A 19,695-nucleotide genomic window follows, 5' to 3' on the forward strand; every position below is an offset into this window, starting at 1 on the left:
TGAAGATACTGGTATACTGTTGAGTATTTTATGTTGAAGTATCAATATTCTGAAATTTACATTTAGCACATGGCTTGAAATACAAGTGTCATTTGGTAGCTGGAGCAAAGGCTTTAAGAGTCGTAACTTCAGTGTTTTTCCTGATGTATTAGAAATTTGAAGAACATAGTAAAATCCTTGGTAATGGATGGGCATTTTTAATATCAACATGTCAACAAACTTCAGGCTGTTCAATGACTACCTAAAGAAGTATATAATGATTTGAAACAAGTGGCTTTGCTTCTGTCATGCCTAGAAAATGCAATATGGCTGGCTGCTCATAAAACAAACCCAAAGCTTCCTTATGTTGCTGCTTTTTATTTTTTATTTTAAACTAACATATGATCGCAACATTGCTGTGCAGTTCTCTGCTGCTTATGTTTTAAGTTGAAATCTCATTTTTGTTTCAGATTCTCCTTCTTCTGTGGTTAACAAACAGCTTGGATCCATGTCACTTGATGAGCAACAGGGTGCGTGTGACAGGAAATGCGCCATACCCAGCCATAGCTGATTGCAATGCTTCCTTTTAAAATTGCTTTTCATGATGATAAACAGTCTAAAAATGCTGTTCATCTACATAAAGTAGAATTCTGTAAGCAGATCTGCTGGAAACTCATTAATTATTTAATTCTCAATATGAGTAACAGAGTAAGGTTAACTGTTTTCAAAGCCATACTATGCTCAGTTTTTAATGCATTCAGTGTAGGTACAGTAAATGTCTTATGTACACTAAAGACATTTAGAATTTTTTTTTTTTTTTTAATGCAATGTAAAATTCTTTAAACAGTCTTTTTCTGAATGGTTCTTCTTGGATCGAAATGCAAATGTCATGATTGAAGTAACTTAATCACGTAACGCCAAATGAATTTATCTTATGCAAGAGAGATGTGTAGCTTTGTTATACCTGCACAGTTTGAGTAACTGAAGAGCACCTGTTACACTTGGGTGCATCTCACCTCTGTAACCCCTTGTCCTACACCCCTTCTGCTAAACAACTGCTGGTGTATCTCTGTAGATGCCTTATAGGCTGGTGGTAGAAAGAATACTTGTGAGCTTTCTCTATGCCCACTATTCATCAGTCTTCAAATTGTGAGCAGTGAATTGGGCCATAGGTGACCCTATTCAGCTGAACGGATGTCACCTGTAGTGAATATTTATGCCTGAATAATTAATGAGTGATAGATGGTCATTTAAAAATAGATTCCACATACTCTGTGTTATGCTTACTTCCATAGCAAAGCCTCTGTAGAGATTTAATAGCTCAAATCCCACAGAAGAGCTGGCTGTTTCATCTTGTTTCACGTTTTAAACTAGAATGCCATTTTGAAAACCCATTTCTGAAAAATAGTCTGTTTTGCAACTGTTGAGATTATGGTTTATTTTAGGATGCCAGAACATTGGGAAAAAAAAAATCAAGCTGTCTTCTATATTGACAAAATAAATTCATTTTGTGGAATTACATTTTGTGATGAAATAGTCTTAAACCTCAATGTGTAAATTTGCTAATTATTCATGGTTCAGTAGTCTACATCACTCCAATAGTCAGGTTTAGCTGGAAAACTTCCTTATAATTAGTGGCCAAATTATGCTCTTTGCTAAGAACTCAGAATAAAGCATTATTTGATTAGAGTAGAATAAACTAGAATTAACATATAAAGTCTATATGTTTACTAAAGTTCTTACAGTTGCAGAAATTTTGCAAAACTGATAAATTGTTCCATGAAGTTGTGAATTTAGCCCATCTGACAATGAAGATAAAACCAGCAGTTTTGGTCCCAGAAATCAGTTCCCAAATCTGCATCGTATTACTCTTTAAGCAGGATCGGTTGCCTTAAAAACTAGGTTTTGTGTTATTATTGTTAATTGCATAGTTGTAATAGACTCTTGGGAGTTGTTTGTTTTTTTTTTCTAGTAACTTTTTCCTGCATTAAGAAATTACTTGAACTAATACAAAGAGTTTTCCTCTCATAAAAGCACTTCATGTGTTTTAACATGCAAAAAACCCCCAAAACCCGTTTGGTTATCCAGACTTTATTGGTAGACCAGTTCTCTGATTGTTTTAAGGCAATATTTTTCTGTTGTGAGTATAAAGATCACCTGAAAAGACATAGAATGTTACTTTAGTTTGAAAACTAGGAATTTGGAGAAGGAGGAAATTTATTAGGAAACCTGTTGTCCAAATTATAACCAGAAAGAATACTTTGCTGAGATCCAGTTGAATTTTTTGAAGTTAGATTGCATTAGTTTCACTTCATATTTGAAGTGAAATCTCAAAGAAATACAAGTACCTAATGAAGGAAGTCGTATCACTTCTTTTTATATAGAAATGATTTTTCTCTCCTATCTTTCCTTAATTTGGTACTGCATTTGTACAGTTTCCAATATTTGGGTGGTTTTTTTTAATTTTTTTACTGTGACTGTAGTAATGGGGGTGGCTGTTAGATTTGTTGCAGTATAAAGGCAATGTTATGACTGTCAGGTAATGCCTGAATTGCTGTGATTAAGGAGGGAACCTGAAGCCAGAGAATTAGTTTGGTAACTTTGAAGTGTAAATGTGTATATGCCTCTCATAACATCTTAGTGCTGCTTCCTACATACGCAGAAGCCATATTGATTACTGGTATTTCTGGATATTTGCAAGTTAGTGCGAAGGTTTAGTAATCCCTTATGGGAAGGTCCATACCAGATTGTTCAGTGCCACATTATGGATACTTGAACTGGCTTGGAACAAACTGGTGTGTCAGCTGTGGCGGTTAATTCCTCATAAGCAGTACTATTAGTCCTGGAAACTGTATTGGTGTGTGTTGTGTTCCAGGTAATTAGCCTTACCTTCCAATGAGAGGAACTGGTTGAGCATTGGTGTGCATATAGAGCTTTCCAGATCTATAGTAAGCTCTGCAGGTACAAGCTCAAGAATTTCAGGCCTGTACTTCATCATAAGGCACAGTGTAGTCTGTACTGCCTCCTTCAAGAAAGTGCAGTACTACATCTAATTACTATAGGAGTCATATAGACAAAGACATTGTATGCCCTCAGCCATAGATTAGGCTAGTCCAAAGAATTATTTTTTTTTTTAATCTTCCCTTATACATCATTGTGCCTTATACTGATTGGTATCAGTGTAGCACTGTTCAGTCAGCCAGCGTTCCTCACTAGATAAAGAAATCTCCATCCTTCTCTCCAAGTTCAGCTGCTTCTAATGAATTTTTATGTGTTAAGCCTTCCCATGGAATTCCTGTTTTCTGAAATACACCACTTATTTCTCCTCTTTAGACCAATTTTTCTCCCTTCAGAAGTAACTCACTCGGGTTTTCACCCAGAATATAACCCTATCTTCAGAATGTGATTAGTGCTGGATAGGAGTTATTATGGAAGTTTTTCATGAAAAGTCATCAGTCCTCTTCTTCTGGAATTGCTGATAGACTAGTGAATAGGGCAACATTTGAGATGTGGGAAACTAGCTTGAAGTTCCTTACAGTGTTATTTTAACTATGTAATGCAATCTGTAAACCTGTCTTTGTGTGCTTACCCCTTCATAGTGAAGAGCCCTAGTCTTTGTGAAGTTACACTTGCACGGGTTCATTTTCTTAGGGATGAAGTGTGCATTGCTTTCAGTTGTGGGGTTTGCTTTTTGTTTTGGTTTGGTTTTTTTTTTAAATAAGGTCATGAATTAAATTTTGTCTTCAGTTTTAAGGGTGATGTTTTAAAAGTACCTTCCTCCTCTAGGCACCTGTGTGGTGAATGGACCATTTCATGGGAGTGTCTGTTGTAGGTCTGGGTTCTTATTGGATAAGACTTAAGGTGTTGACAATATTTTTAAAGTATAGACGTATTTGGCTGTAAAACCTAAGTAAAGTTTCAAGGTATTCTTGAACAATTTGGAATAGAGTTTAGTAGGGTGTTGGCAAGCTACAGCTTTCTCTTGAAGCAATTATTACCATACCAGAGCTTGCAATCAGATTAATAGTTTTGGCAATAGCTCTCCTGTAAGTTACAGAAGCTGTACAACTTTTCCCTGTCTTCCCTTCAATTTTTTTTTTTTATCAATTTGAAGTGGATCTGGCCAGGTGGGATGAACTTAGTGAAAGAGAACAGTGCTTCATTCTGATCTAGTCGGTCTTTGGGAATCACATTGTTCTTGGAAACAAAGAGTTCATGACTTCTGGATTTTATGTGTCTTCTCTAAAAGAATGTTCAATTATATACTAGGCAGACCTCATTAGCTTTCTTCATAGATGCTTCAATTCAGCTTTCATTAGCAGTGTAAGTTTAATATAAAATAGTGAACTTCACAACTATTTCTGTGCAGTTTATTATCAGATTCTTGTCTCATCCATCTTTCTTGATCTTATCAGCGTCAATTTCATGCCCTAAAGCTATTTAAAGAAGAAACCAACCCTATCCACATTCTAGCTCATGTTCTGGTAGATTTAAGAAAAAAGCTATTACACAATATGGTTTTAACAGGTTATCTGTCTCCAGAAATTTGTAAAAATAATTTCTCACTTAGTGCCCTCTTTGGGAAGTCTACAGCAATTCTTCCAGCTTCTGGAGTATGAATAAATACGAGCATTGCTTCCACGCTAAGGAAGAATAGAGGACAGTCTTTATGTGTCTCGGTTAAATTTTTTGATGTTTGGATTTTAAGACAGGAAAGCATTGTTACGTTAATATGATCTGAGCTTTATAACACAAGCCTAATGTTCACTTAGGTTCATTATGGGATAGCACTGTTTGGTTACTTTGGTCAGTCACACTAACTAGTTTTGTGCTGAAGCTAATGTCATATAGCAGTATCAAATTATAGTATAGTCATTGTTTGGTGGCTGTCTTGGACAATTCAAGGCAGTAAGTTTTCTTTCTTGGCCTATCTGGCTTCCTGATCCAAAGATATGTCTTGTCTGTACCTATTATGAGAAAGGTAAAGAATTGTCCAACTATGTCATTTTTTTACTCTTTCAGTGTCCAGCTCCTGATGACTTGTGCAGTATGTTGGAATGATCAGTATTTGTACTTGCTTAGAAAAGGATGCTCAAAGTTTGAATGACTTATACTAAGAGAAGCTTGCTGATAGCTTGCCAAAAACCAGAGAAAGCACCTGTTTAGTTAAGAAAGAACATGTCATTTTCATTCAAAATAGCTATAAAATATTTTCTTACACTTGTTTCTTTTCTTACTTAGTTTATTTCAGGAACTGGAAACCTTGCTTTTGATCAGTTCTATCCTTGCTCCACTAACAAGAGTGTAACTGGAACCGCTATTTTAGAGAGGCTATGAAATTTTCTTTGCATAGAATGATGCCTATGCCTTATGTATGATTAGGATCATGGTTGTAATTGGTTAATTCTCTTTCACATTTTTTTTTAACTGGCGTTTTATGCTTTGTTTTGATTAGGTTTTTTTTTTTAATTTCTCTTCAGAAAATATACAAGTTAAAGTTCTTTGGAGCAGCTGATCGCTGCTCTGAGACTGTGAGTGGGCTTCTGCCTGTCAGTAGTTTAAAAATTTGAGCAGTGATCATTAGGTTAAATTCTTATGTGCTGTTTTGTATTTCCTATAACTTAATTGTATTTTTTAAAAGAAATATCCTATGACAGTATTATAACCATTACTGTTTTAATAATAGCTTTTTTAGTGGGGGAATTTGTGGGTTTGATCTTGAATCAAGCATTAGATTTTAATTGATGTTTACCCAAAGATGATCTAAAGGCTTTACTTTATTAAAGTGTCAGTCTTCTACCAATACTGCCAAATTTCTGGACTCTATAAACAGCAGTCAAATTTCTCTACTCTATAAACCAAACTGTTTTTGTCCAAACAGTCCTGAGATAAAAAGCTCAGCATTCATGAAAAGCAAGACTACATAGGCTACTTAGCGGTCGTTTGACTAGTGCCTAATATTAACTGAACTATCTGAGTTCTGAGGGAATGTCATCTCTGTAGTGAGGCTTAATCTGATGGTACTTTCCATTAACTTCTCAGTATTGCTCAAACCCAACTTCAGTATTAATGGCGATTGTGCCATGCATATAGATGGATTGTGGCCATGAATTTTACTCGGGAGTGGTGGGTGGATGGACTTATGCAGTTCTGTTTTGAAGGAGCCCACTCAACATCCTTAAAGCTATATATGCAGTGGTTTTCAGTTTGATTCACTTTTGTTGCTATTGGCCATCATGAAAAGTTTGTTTTGCAAGTACTTCCCTTTTGCTTTCTGTTATTATGATTAGAAAGGTTTTTTAAACCTGAAGCTCTCAGAACATGAATTTCCAGTGTTTTTATGACTAGCTGACAGTTTATAGTAGGTCTAAGGATATTGGTAGCTGACTGGGTTCTAAGAAGAAAAAAAAAATGTAAAGAGGATGGTGATTTTTCTAGATCACTGATTGTGTCTAGATCTCATAATCTTTTTTTGATGTGTCAAAAAGGCTTAACTCCACTTCTAAAAACATTTTATATTCTTATTAATAATATACTTGATAGAAAAGGGATCTGCTTATAAAGGAAGTATTGTGTGTACATATACCTATCTGCAATTTTATTTACCTGCAGGTAAATAAATCTGCAACTTCTTTGTTTGCTCTTAGAAATACAAATAATTTTAGGCCATTTTTAAAGCATTGCAAATTTGGTGTGTTTACTCTGAAACGTCTTAACTTTTTGCTTGGGCTGTAAGAGCTATTAAATATACATGTTTACTACCACATTTGGCCTCTGTTGGGATAATTAAATGAATCTTCAGGATTATAACAGATTTATGTATATTAGTGATGCCCATCCAAACTTTATCAACCCCATGTTTACAGAGAATGATAAACCACGAACAGGAACAGGTGAACCGGTTTTAAGTTTGCACTACAGTACAGAAGGAACGACTACAAGCACGATAAAACTGGACTTCACTGATGAGTGGTAAGAAGTTAATTTTGGTTTTGACTGATTATTGATCAGCACATATCACTAACACTTGTCTAGCATAGATGCAGGTACATTCTTTTTTCTGTATGCTGAATCTATATTTTTAGGGTATATAGATGATTTAAAATGGTTGTAGTCCTTAATGCATTCAGAACATAGAAGACAGTCATACTTTAACATGATATTTATGCAAGAGGTTCTTTTTGTGGTATTTACTGTGAATCTTTTTAGTGCTAACGTAATTTGGAACATGCTGTCTTCATCAAACCCTGGCATAATGTTAGTGTTCATGATCTTACTAAAGCAGGGTAATACAGTGAGGAAAAGGTCGTCCAGGGGCTAGCACTTAAGTTTTAATTCTCTGCTCTGCCAAACTTCTCAGGTGGTATTCTGCAAATTAGTCTTTCTGTGGTATAGTGAAGTTATTATTTCTGTGTCTGAGGAGTGTTGATGAATGCATATAAACTTTGTGGATAGCTTAGGTATTACAGTGATGGCATTCTTTTCAGATAGATAATAAACGCGTACTGTTTAATTGACCTGACTTACTTGGTTTTGTATCAAAGTCTATCACTAGAGCATCTCAGGATCTCCCAAAACAACCACAATCCTTATTTTATCTCCTCTTACTTCTGTTCCTGTGCTTATGTTTTCAAAACTATACTAGAAGACAGTAAGTAGAAATACTTGTTGGCGTTTGTTACTGTAGGGGAAAAAAACACACAACACTTTTAGCTACTGTTAAGTGCTCTGGCTTTAGACATAAAACATATATCTTGCCCATATCAGTTTGGAAACTTTAAACAGTGATCTGTGTGTTTTCACAAGAATGAAGACTGCCCACGTGAATCTGAAATCCTGTGACAGTTATGTTCAACCAGTCTGTCAGACTGCATTTCTATAGAGTCCAAATCCACCAAGCTTTTACATAATTTAACTAATTCAGCATTTGGTTTTGTAGTCATTTTTGTTTAATGTTTTAGGATAGGCAAATTTCACAAGAGAAATAGAGCATTAGCAAATGTTTTGTCTATTTATTCTAGTGGGTTTTTTAATGCAATACTAAAATATTGCTACCATTCTATCACAGAAAACAAATTAACACTTTGTTTCTGTGTTTATTTTAAACAAAAATTTGAAAAATTGCATTTCACACTTCAGTTAATGATTCTGTGATGTGATTCTGAAGATGGAAAATTTGAATGAACAACCACCTCAAAAATAATATTAAGAAAAAGTAGAGTGTGCAGGGAATGGAGATGAGGAAAATTATTCATTACAAAAATCTGTAATTGGGGAAGTGAAAACTACTAAAACTTAACTTCATATATATATTCTGCTTAATAGCAAGTATTTTAACAAATCTCTTGAGCCAAGGGTTAGCACCATATCAATTACAAACAACAAATAAAATGCCAAAGGAGAACGAAGGACTAAACACCGTGATCTTTTAAGACTAATGGTAGCAATATTCAAGGCTTTAAGGCAGATCAGATAGAAAGACATTAAAACAAGGAGTACAGGGAAAATAAACCAAAATTATGGGAACTAGAATGTGCATGATTCAGTACCTTTTATTTAACAGAATAATGGGTTCTAGAGACATACATGTTGCTACAGAGAGAAAGTCTGGATTTCCAGAAAGTATGTAATTCTTTGCTGTATATTGAACTTCTGTTCAAAGTAGGACAGATAGATCAATAAAGAAGCTGCATGTGGTGGCAAGCTAACTTAATGGAGCTTTTGTAGTATTGTAGTCAGAGGAAGAAGCATTTCTTGGCGGGACAAAGTTGCAAAGCATTGTCAGTTCAGAGGCTAACTAAAAACATTGTGCCAAAGAATGGAGTAATAAAAGTAGGATGCAATTCCATATAACAAAATAATGCAGTTGAGAACAAAGAACAAAAACCTAATCTGAAAATTGGGAGTGTTGTGAAAATGAAATGGAGGAAGACATGGACCTACCGGTAACTTCATTTGCAATATAATGCAGCTACTAGAAAGGCAAGTATGATTCTAGATCATACCGGGCGTCTCCCACCATCTGGGAGACTTCAGCCAAGGGTGAGCATTACTATTGCGGCTGCTCAGTTCTGCTTTGCTTTGTGACTTAGAATGCTGTGTGCAATCTTCGTCATGCTTTCGAGAAAACTGATTCAAATTGGCAGATGTTCAAAGGAAGGGTTATGTGGAGAAGTGGGGAAACAGAAAACCTGCTGTGGAAGCAGAGAGTAGCAGACAGTATGTTTAGTATAACAAAAGCGCAGGGTGTTATTTTGCTCTCTCAAAAACATTCTCTTTGTGTAACTGCGGGTGTGAAAAATAACATTTAAGTAAAAATTAAAGCAGAGTAAAACATTAATGTAAATTAGCATTGAGCTAGAAAGTAGATTCCTAGGAGTAGAAAAAAAAAATATCGTAGTGCTTAGACTGTATTCAAGTTCATAAAGTGGTTATATCATATGAGGCATGAAATAGCAAAAATCTTCAATTTCATGTATAGCAGTATTTTCTTGTCCATCCATTCAGAAACAATGCTGAAAATTCTGATTTAGAATAAATACTGTAAGGACTAACAAAAGTTTTCTACATACTCCAAATCCAGTACAGCAATGAACCAGAATATTGTTCATCAAGATGAGTAAATGCTTTCATATTTAATGTAAAAATAAAAGTCTAGACTGAAGTCTAGACTAGATTCTCAAGAATCTAGACTAAGCATGATTTGTGCTGCTTCTAGCAGTGTAGCGTATTAAAATAGTTTGGTAATAGCCTACACAGGTAGGAAAGTACTTGTAACAATACAGTCTAAATTCTTGAGAATCGTGCTTATAATTCTCATAATTCATCTTTGTTTCCACTTTTGTCCAGTGATGTGCCTAATTTTGAGGCCACAAAATAGATGTGGGTCAGGAGAGAATGGAAGAGCTCAGGAACATTTACATTTAAAAAAATTAAGTATTTTCTAGAGAGTCTAGAAACATTAGTTTTGATGCCATTCAGAACAGCAATGTCGAATATTTCCTTAGGAATAAATTTTCCTTATTGTAAACAGAAATTGGTGTTCCACAATAATTATCTAAACATGAATGGGGAATAAATCTCAAGTACCAGCTTATAGTAAATCTTGAGAAATAACAAAACCTTGAGGACTGAAAGCTGACATCAGAAATCCATGTCTCAAAAGGTACAGGGATGATAGTTAATGGTGAAGAATTATCTGAATCAGTTTTTGTTTTGAGTGGGATAAGATTATGCATTAGTGCTCAGCTGACAGCTTGTAATATCTTTAATAAGATTCTGACAGTTTATACACGTAGAAATGTGTAAATAGTGAAAGAGAGCAAATCCTTTAGAGTTCTCACAATAATTTGAAAAGCAATGAAGAAATCCTTTAAAGGATTAAAAAATTAAAAAGATAGGAAGGAGCAAACAGGATTCTGTGATGGAGAGGAATAGTGTGGGCTTAGTGGCGATGGATGTAATAAAAGAATTTTGAAGTTACTGTGAAGGATGTTAGTTGTAGCTTATCCCAGGAACTATTGAATTGTGAGATTGCAGTGAGGAAGATGATGGTGGTCAGGCTGTGTTATTGCAATGATCTTATCTATTTACAGTATTTCTAAAGTTTTGGGGTTTTTTTGCATGTTATGTTGCCAGGAGCAGCACAAATTCAAGCTCTAGAGGGAGTGGAAGTCATTGCAAAACTGAAGACCAAGAAGACTCTGTAAAAACAAAAGCCTCAGAAGAGTCAGGGCCTGAAGATGAAGAAACAAGTAAGATACAGCATTATTTCTGTAATGTTAAGGTAAAAATTCTCCTCTCCATGTGTTCATGACTACCATTGAACACAATGGGAGTCTCACACATGCATATGAAGGCAGAATACAGCCATAACAGAACATGAATTTTTTTAGGAAAGAAAAAGATACCAACCTGAGGTAGTTGCAGATAAATATAAACAAAATTAATTTATCCTGTCTTCAGTTCTAAACCCCTTATTCTTTTTTCTTAAGGACATATTCTGCTCCAGTTTGCATCAAAGAACAAAACAACTGCTCTTTGCAGTCATAAATGAGTGCTAGGTGTTTTCTTGCATTTCTTTCAAGCTTTCACTGCATTTTGGTACATACGGTAGTCTTGCTCGATTCATTGCCAAAAGGGCAGTCAAATCAAATGACTGGTTAAAGAAAAATGTTTTTTTAAAAAATAATCCCTTTTAATAAAGGGATAACTTAATTTCTGTCTTCAGAAATAATAGCTTCCAGTAAGTGATCGTCTGTTTAAAGATTATTAATGCTGGTTTTGCAGCTAAAGTTCTCATAGCATAGGATATGAATAAGAAAGAAATACTTTTTCCTTTGTTAGTGTATTGACCTGGGCAACTTGATAGGACTATATATACTGACTTTCATGTGATTAGTGTCTGAGATTTCAGTAAAGTGGCATGTGGACTTTGGCGGGGATTGCTTTGATTGGTTTGATCTAGCAGTGCTAATATCATTTAGATTTGCTTATATTATAGATGTGCATCTAAATGAAATCATGTGTTTTAATATGAAGTTGTTTAATTCAGGAGTTCCTGATGAATCTGGCAAGGAAGATGCAAATGCTGAAGAACTGAAAACTACAGATGAAGCTGTAGAGACAACAGAAGCAAGTATGTAGCTATTCTCTTTAAAATATAATTATATGAAGAAGTAGAGAATGAAAAACTAAATATCTGATATAAACTCAGTATGCTTAACTTCTGTGACCGTTTGTAATCCTTCTAAAATAGGCTATAATCATCAATGCTGTGACTTATTTCCCACATTATTTTCTGTTAGCTGTATTGGATAAACCTGATCCTGAGCATTCTGGAATCCAACCAGAAGAAAGTGTTGATGCTGTCTCTGAAACGGTAGAGGAAGATGCCTCCTATGAAAAAAGTGCAAATCAAGAAATTTCAAGTGAAAGTACTGAATCCACTGCCAACTTGCTTGCTGCAAATGATGAACCTCAGCCACACCCAGAATCCTCAGGGCTTGCAACTCCAGACGAGTCATCTACCAGGACCTCAGCTCTTCAAGAAACTGATGATAGCGATGATGATCCTGTTCTGATCCCAGGGGCAAGGTATCGAGGAGGACCAGGACACAGGTTAGGGGAATACTTATCTCTGCTATTACTTGGCAAAATGATATTTTTATTTTTTTTTAATAGAGGATCTGGAAACTCATGCCTCATATCCTCAATTAAAATAAATTGTTGTTTGACAAGTAGCCAAGAACTTGATGGCTGCGTCTAATTTGCCTATATGTAAGATATGTATAGCTATATTTTCCCTCATAGAGCCAGGCAAGCTTCTACAGATCTAATACCTGTTTGTGCTTGTTTTTTGCCTGCAGAATACCCCAGTGCTAAATATTTGCAGTTCTTATTTATTTATTTATTTATTTATTTATTTATTTTACTAGTCTCCCTATCATCATAAGTACAGAAAGCTCATTTGTGTTCAGGGACCTACTTTTTCATTCAACTGTATTTTAGGTGTTCTTGCTTTGGCAAAGCAAGAGCTTTTAACTGTTATTGTTCAGGAATGCTGTGTTTGTCACTAGTACATACATTAAGACTGATGTGTTCAATTTTTCATTCTTCTTTTTATCTGGAGGAGAAACTCTGTAATCCCTTTCCTTTTGTTGGTTATTGAGTATCAATATGTATGGCAATAAGAAAAAAAGGTAGATTACTAGTTGTTGTCATTAATGAAAAACATATTTAGTAGGCTTTGTGTATTTTTTTTCTTGTAAAATATAAACAGCTGTACATACTTGATTGATCATTCAGTAAACTTAGCCCTCAATTTGGTATTGCTGGTTTAATACCTTTGTTCACTAATTTCAATTCTTGGACTTTTAAAAAGCTGTAATAATTATTTAAGCAACACCTCTATTTCTAGACTTAAGAAAATACCTTTTTTACTTGCGTTAGATGCTATGTAGACCTAATATCGGATGCCTTAGCTTTATTCTTCTGTTCAAAGACAGCATTATTTTGCTACTAATTTTTTACACTAACAATGCAAATACTTTACAGGAAGCATTACAATATGTATTCATTAGGAAATCAGAACTCAATAGTTGTGTATTGAAAAGGTTTTGAGTAATTTGCAGTTAAAAAAACCCAGAAGTTGTAAGCCACCACATTGTCAGTAGTGACAAAAAGAAGTCTGGTCGCTTATTACGTACTGTGAGTAATTCTGCTCCCTAAATGACAGTTTTATGAAAAAGCCAATGTATACAGATTCTGTCTTAATCCATTAACTTCCCATGCAATACTAAGTAATTGTAGATAAATATCTAACGGCAGAAATAGTTTCCACTGCAAAGCCAAAGTTTATTAAGATCTAATGATTGAAGAGCAAACTGTGAAAAGCCCTGCAATTTTAATCGCACTTCTGTTTTCAAGCAGGATTTTTAGCCTCTATTCGTGCACCTTATGTTGTCTCTATGATGTAATATTTTTTTGTAGTAATGTAATAAGAATGACAGTTTCAGGTATCATATAGCTGTTAGAATTTCCCACTGCGGGGACAACTTAAATGAAGCCACACTTCATCTGACATGCCTTTTTTCCTTCTTTGTGTGCAGCAAAATTTCTTCGTGTAGCAGTTCAAATATATCACATAGGAAAGATCATTCAACTAAATTAATCACTAAAATTCTTCATGCATCCCCCTGTTCCCTCACTCTTCCCCCAAATAAAATCTGAACAAAAGTTGCTGTGTAGTCAATACTGGCTTAGGATTGCCTCCCAGCTTTCATTAATCAGGTTTAATGCCTGACCAATTCATTTTGATCTGGTTTTGTGTGTGTGTAAGCAATGAGGTTTTCTAGTTCAACTTCTAAGCAGTCAGATGCATGTTTATATTACATTCCTTCCTATTCTTCTGGTTTCAGGAGTTTCTAAATGTTTTCTGAGATACTGAAGAAAAGTAAGACATCCTATATGTGCTCAAAATAATTTGGATTTTTGGAAAGAAATCAGGCACTGGTGGTCTTAAAGGCTAGATATAATCCCTCTTAAAAATTATATATCTCATTTGAAATAGAATGAAAGAAACTGGAAGTCCTATCTACTACTACTATGACAGTTGTTATAGCATATAATCACTTTTGTAAACTGATCAATGTTATATAAGTCCCTCTGACCCCATAACTAGTGAGAAGCTACCTCAAAACATTGCTGCTATAATGGGTAAAAATTGACTAAAATTAGTAATTTTGTTTTGTGCTAACATACTGTTTTGATTGAAATATTTTGTTCATGCCCAATGCTTATCATTTGAATTACGTTCACCCTATTTTCAGCTTTTGTCTCGCTAGACTGACTGCCAAGTTTTTCTTGCTCTTAGCAGTAAAAAATTGGGGGTTTCCTGCCATCGTGCTGGTTCATGTCAGTGCTCCTCTATGTTCCACTTCTTTCCTGAATACGGTAGACCAGAACTATGCACAGTGCATTTGGATTTTGCTAGGATTAATGTTTTGAGTATTACTTTTGGTCTCTCTGAGACACAAGTGAGCTGTAGTTATATCCTTCTCCTCTCTTGCTTATGCCTGTCTCGTAGTGGTGGCTTGCAGTCAGACACAAGATCAGTTAGTATACTGAAGTCTTTCCAACCTTGTCAGTTCTAATTGATGTGTTCTTGTCTTTCACCAGAAGGAAGCTCAGAAGTGTGACTGTCAGTTTTATACTACTGAATTTCTACCCACCTCTTTTTCTCAAGATCCTACAGTCCCCTTTATATTCATAAAGTTACCAAACCTCATGTCCTCAATGCACTGCATGAGTACATTCCTACATTTTGCTCAAGGACTATTAGCAATATATTAAACAAAATTGCGTGCAAGACTGGTGCTTAACGCCACCAGTATGCTTCCTATAGGCTTACCTTTTCTCTTTTCTCACTTAGTAAATTGTGTTACCTAACAATTCCTTTACTAAATCTCATTTTCTCAAGTTTATCTAATAATTTATTTTCCAGTGTGTCATCATATAAGATAATTAATGGCATTAATATAGAAGTAATAAAGCAGGGTTTTCTCTCTCTAGAATATCGAGGGGGCAGTTGCTTTGGGGCTTTTTTACTTGTTTGCTTTTTCCTTTCGAGAGAAGGTTATAAAGCTAGCCTGTAGTGATCTACCTTTAATGAACCTATTCTATGCAGTGGCACAATAAATGTTGAATTCTAATTTTTCTCTAGGAAAAAAATTTTAAAAGAGGCTATAGCCTTCTGAAACAGAATGCTAAAAGCTGTTTGACTAATAGGCCTTTTCTAGAATATAACATTACTGGTTTTAGCTACAACCAATTTTATATTTCTTTAGGTTGTATTGTTTTTTTTAATATACCTAATAAGTAGCTATTGTTTATATTGGGGAGAAATTCCACAATTGGGGAAATGAAGATAAAGGAAACTGTCTCGGGGTCATTTTTGCACTGTAAAGTACAACTCTCTTCACTGAGAAAGGAAAGGTACACTTCTGATTCTGTACTCTGAAATCATAATCAAAAAACTTCCTTTTAAGGAAAAGAAATGGCAGAAATACCCTTTTGATAGCTCTGTTGACAGTACCTGCAGTTAAATAAATGGAGAACTTCCTCCTGCATCAACTCCTCTAGTCTCACTTTAGTTTAGTAAATGGATGTAGATTTCAGATTTATGAGTAGGATGCTGTCCATTTTACAAATCTAATGCTTGCAGAGTTTCCATTATTTGAATTTTGTTTGGGTACAAATCCAACTTTTAATGTTTTCAAACCAAGGATTAGGTCTTTTTTGCTCTCTTACATAATCTAAGAATAGATACAATGGACATATTCTTTTGTTGTGGATGCTTATACATCTCAAAACACAATGAGGATAGATAGTTTCTCACCAACTAACCTGAAATTGAACAGTCAGAAAAGACTATACAACAGATACAGAAACACAAAGTTTGCACCCATTTCAATATTTTGAAAAGGTCTTAGAATAGTAGCAGAAAAATGTGTAGAAATGCCACAATCCTTCAGTTGATAAATTGCTAAGTCAACTGAACGTTGAATAGGAATCAGCTAGGAATGTTTCTTTGAGGATATTTCTTTGAAAGAAATAATTAAGACAGTGATATCTGGCTTTTTTTTCTGTAGCATTTCTTTAGCCACTGAGCATCACAAAAGGAATGCTGAAGATCAGTGACTAAAAGAAACTAAGTAGTATTTTAATTTTTTTAATTGTCATTGAGCTAGTCAATACATGTTCTTTTGAATAAAATGTATAAGGAATTGCACAGAATATTTATAAACTTAAAAAAAGAAGAAACCTGTTTTGTACAGCAGAGCAGTTGAGCTAGATACTCAACAGAGAAAATAACCTTTAGGGTGTTTTAGGGAATCAACAGTAAAAGATCCCCTCTCTTACAAATATGAGGAGACATGCAGGTTTTTAAGTCTCAAAGTATGCATATAGCATGTCGTCTTTAAAATTTGCCAAGTCCAGAAAATTTAGATGGAACAGGGATAGATAATATGGCTTGCTTTAGCACCGTACTTTGTAATCTGGGGTGGGGGGGCAAGGAAATCTATACAAAGTGTATGTTCTTTATGCACAGAGAGTGCAGTTTTTAATGGATTGATCTTAATTTTCACCCAATTAGTCAAAACAACTCTCCAAGGGCTGCTTTCCTGCTTAAATGACTGAATTAATTTTGTTTGGACTTCGACAGAAGCTGATCTACGAGCAGAGGCTAAGCCCGGAAAATGTTGAACTAGTAGGTTAAAATTTCAAACAAATATTAATGTAACATGGAAATAATTATGCAGCTGCTTCCACTTCTGCTATGATCTGTGAAGAATTACTGCATTTTATAAGATCAACTTTGTGTACTGTTATGTAATCTAAATACTATTTTTTTCCGAAATCAAAGTAGTCTCGTATGCTAACACACTGAGGAGAAGGAGTCTTCTCAGTTGGAATACGTAGAACACATTTTGTAATAGATGCTAACCTTTTAAAAACATGGTACCCAGCATATTTGAATGACTTCAGTTGTTGTTCCCTTTACTAGATATAATATCAGAGGAACAGCGATAGGTGATAGAATAATGAGGTAATTAATTATTTTCTTCCTCCCCCCTCCTTTTTATTGCCATATAATGGATTTGTTAGGTTATTGTTTTTCATATCTAACTGGCATTTTAAGAATCGCTATACTTTAAGCGCTATGAATTACAGAGCATATTGCTTGAGTTCTATTTAGCTGCATGTATTGCATGGAAATTGAAAAGAAATGGCAGTGTATACATTTAACAACCTATTAACCTTTTTATTGTGTGCCATAGAAATTAATGGAATTTGAAAGTGTGTAGTTTATGAAAAGCAAATGCCCCTTTTTTTTTTTTTTTTTTTAATTATTCAGCTGCTGAGGAACGTGTTATATTTGCATGTGCCACTGCTGACTTGCTTTGTCTGGTAGTAGAGAACACACAGTTCTGTACAAAAATATAAGAATACATGTATCAAAGACCACTTATATTTTTTTGCCTGATCAAGCTTATGGAACTAAGCATAATTATTAAAGCTGTATTTGATAATACATATTTAGCAAGATACATGCTCAATCTTATAGAATATTTCTTTTAATGAAGTTAAATGAAAAAGTCTCTTGATCTCATATTCCTCATTGAAATACTTGAGTGAATTAATTGTAAGAACTTATAAGGCAATTTGAGCAATTGTGTTTGGCCAGACACCATAAAGAGGGAGAAACTATCTACTGTGATTTGATGCCAAAGGGGAAATGGCACAAAATAATTCTAATGATGAAAATTAAGATCTTGGCTTTTTGTGGCTGGATAGGAAAAGACTTGGTACATGGTTTCATAAGAGACTTAGCCTGAGTCTTATATGATAAATGCCTACAGAAAAATAGTGCAGACGTGTATTTCTTTGTCTTGTATTCCAATCTTAGCTGCAATTGGAGACATGGATTTAACTCGGCAACTTTCTTAAAGATTCAGGAATCTGTGTACTTTTTTTGTACTTGAAATTTAATGATAGTTCTTATTTCTGTATTAAAGGTGCTTACTTACTGTGGAGTTCTTCAGCTCTTCAGCACAGCCCATGGGAATATTTGTTTCATATTGGTATAAATTTAATAGAAAAATGAATGATGCATTGAGCATAGAATTTTTTATCAGTATATTTTTCTCTGATTTTCATTGTCTTTCTGCAGCTGAGAATAGTTGAAACATTGATTGTGTTGGAAGGGCAGGAAATGTCTCTAGGAGTGCATTACAGTAAACATTTCCTTTTGTATGATCAGCAGTGAAATAACCTGGGCTTTAGGATCGAGTCAATGTGCTGTTAACATGATGGTTTTGCCCTTGTTTTTGAACTATCTTAATGGTTGAAATTTGATAACAGTAGTAAATCTCTTCCATACGTTCAGAGGCTTCTAAAGGAACATGGTTATTTGGTAATTAAAATCAGGAATATAATCAAATCTTGATATTTAGAAAAGGGATCTATTTTAATATGGTGGTTGTGGGATAACCCTGGTCGGCAGCTTAGCCCCACACGACTACTCACTCACTCCCCAAGTGGGACAGGGGAGAAAATCAGAAGGGTAAAATCCTTAATAGTGGTAGAATCAATACAGAGTTCAATACAGTGCTGAGACAGAAGGGATGGGAAAAGGAAGCAAGTACACATGAACTTTACAGCCAACTGCTGCAGCCTAAGTCAGGAGATGATCAGTCTGCAATAATGGTGTTTGGAAGAAGCAGGATTATCTAGATTAATTTTATGGCAACCACTACATCTGGACCTGTAGAGGAAGACCATTTGTAGCAGAATTCCTGTAGATTGTTTACAGATTCAGTTGATGGATAATTGTTCAGTTTTCCCTCTTTTGAAAAACATATTAATTTTGACTCTCTCTTTGAACTAGTAGATGAGCATGGTTGTTTTAAAACAATTAGCCAGAAATTGTTGAGTAATATAGATTGGGAAATGAGGTCTGCAGCTCTCTTTCAGAAAAAAAAAATGTTTTTTAAAGAGCAATATGTGACATATTGTGCTGTAATAGACAAACTAGTTATTTAATTGTGCAAATTGCATAGATTTTTGTTTAAAAAAATCCTTATTGCACTTCAGAATTGCTAAACGTACAGAAAATGCCCGATGTGATACACAACTTTTTTTTTTTTTTAAGACTTACATGTTTACATCTTTTCCATTTCTCTCTGTAATACGTCGCCGTGGATCAGTCTGCATCACAAAGTTTTTGTGCTTTTGTTTTTTATTTCTGAAACTAATGGCTTCACTTCTAAATCCCTATTCAGGATTTAGCCTCATCAAGGGCTTAATTGAAATGGGCTTTTGATAATTGATCTTTATAACAATCGACTTTGAAGACCTCAAATCTGGCTGATCATATGGGGAAAAATTGTGCTTTGGTTTATGTCTATATTCTTACTTTTGGAAGTAATATTTAAAAATCACCTTTTTACAAGGCACACTCAATTGAAACATTGAAAGTAACATACATCATTTTGGGCTCAATCTTACTAAAATTAAACACACCAACTTTATTGCAAGTTATTACCACGAAATTTGGCAAAACACATTTAAAAGGGCTTTGTAACTGCAAACCAGACAGTAGTACTGAATTATTCTGAGATCAGAGCACTACCTACAGGATAAAGGATATAA

General features: G+C 34.7%; 1 protein-coding gene across 7 annotated transcripts in view; it reads left to right on the plus strand.

Moving 5' to 3' along the window:
• DCAF6 (DDB1 and CUL4 associated factor 6) overlaps nucleotides 1–19,695 on the plus strand; it is an 86,810-nt gene that overhangs the window by 52,164 nt on the left and 14,951 nt on the right. For 2 of the 7 annotated variants that reach the window (XM_014947266.1, XM_014947269.1), the window contains 6 exons: nucleotides 450–509; nucleotides 6,846–6,951; nucleotides 10,618–10,733; nucleotides 11,534–11,617; nucleotides 11,787–12,099; nucleotides 17,048–17,089. In XM_014947266.1, the coding sequence (XP_014802752.1) occupies nucleotides 450–509; nucleotides 6,846–6,951; nucleotides 10,618–10,733; nucleotides 11,534–11,617; nucleotides 11,787–12,099; nucleotides 17,048–17,089 (721 nt within the window). The remainder of the gene's footprint in view (nucleotides 1–449; nucleotides 510–6,845; nucleotides 6,952–10,617; nucleotides 10,734–11,533; nucleotides 11,618–11,786; nucleotides 12,100–17,047; nucleotides 17,090–19,695) is intronic. The other 5 variants (XM_014947268.1, XM_014947270.1, XM_014947267.1 and 2 more) reach the window with 3 other exon arrangements.

Source organism: Calidris pugnax, unplaced genomic scaffold (genome assembly GCF_001431845.1).
Source record: "Calidris pugnax isolate Ruff unplaced genomic scaffold, ASM143184v1 scaffold95, whole genome shotgun sequence".
In the NCBI taxonomy this organism is placed as follows: Eukaryota; Metazoa; Chordata; class Aves; order Charadriiformes; family Scolopacidae; genus Calidris; species Calidris pugnax.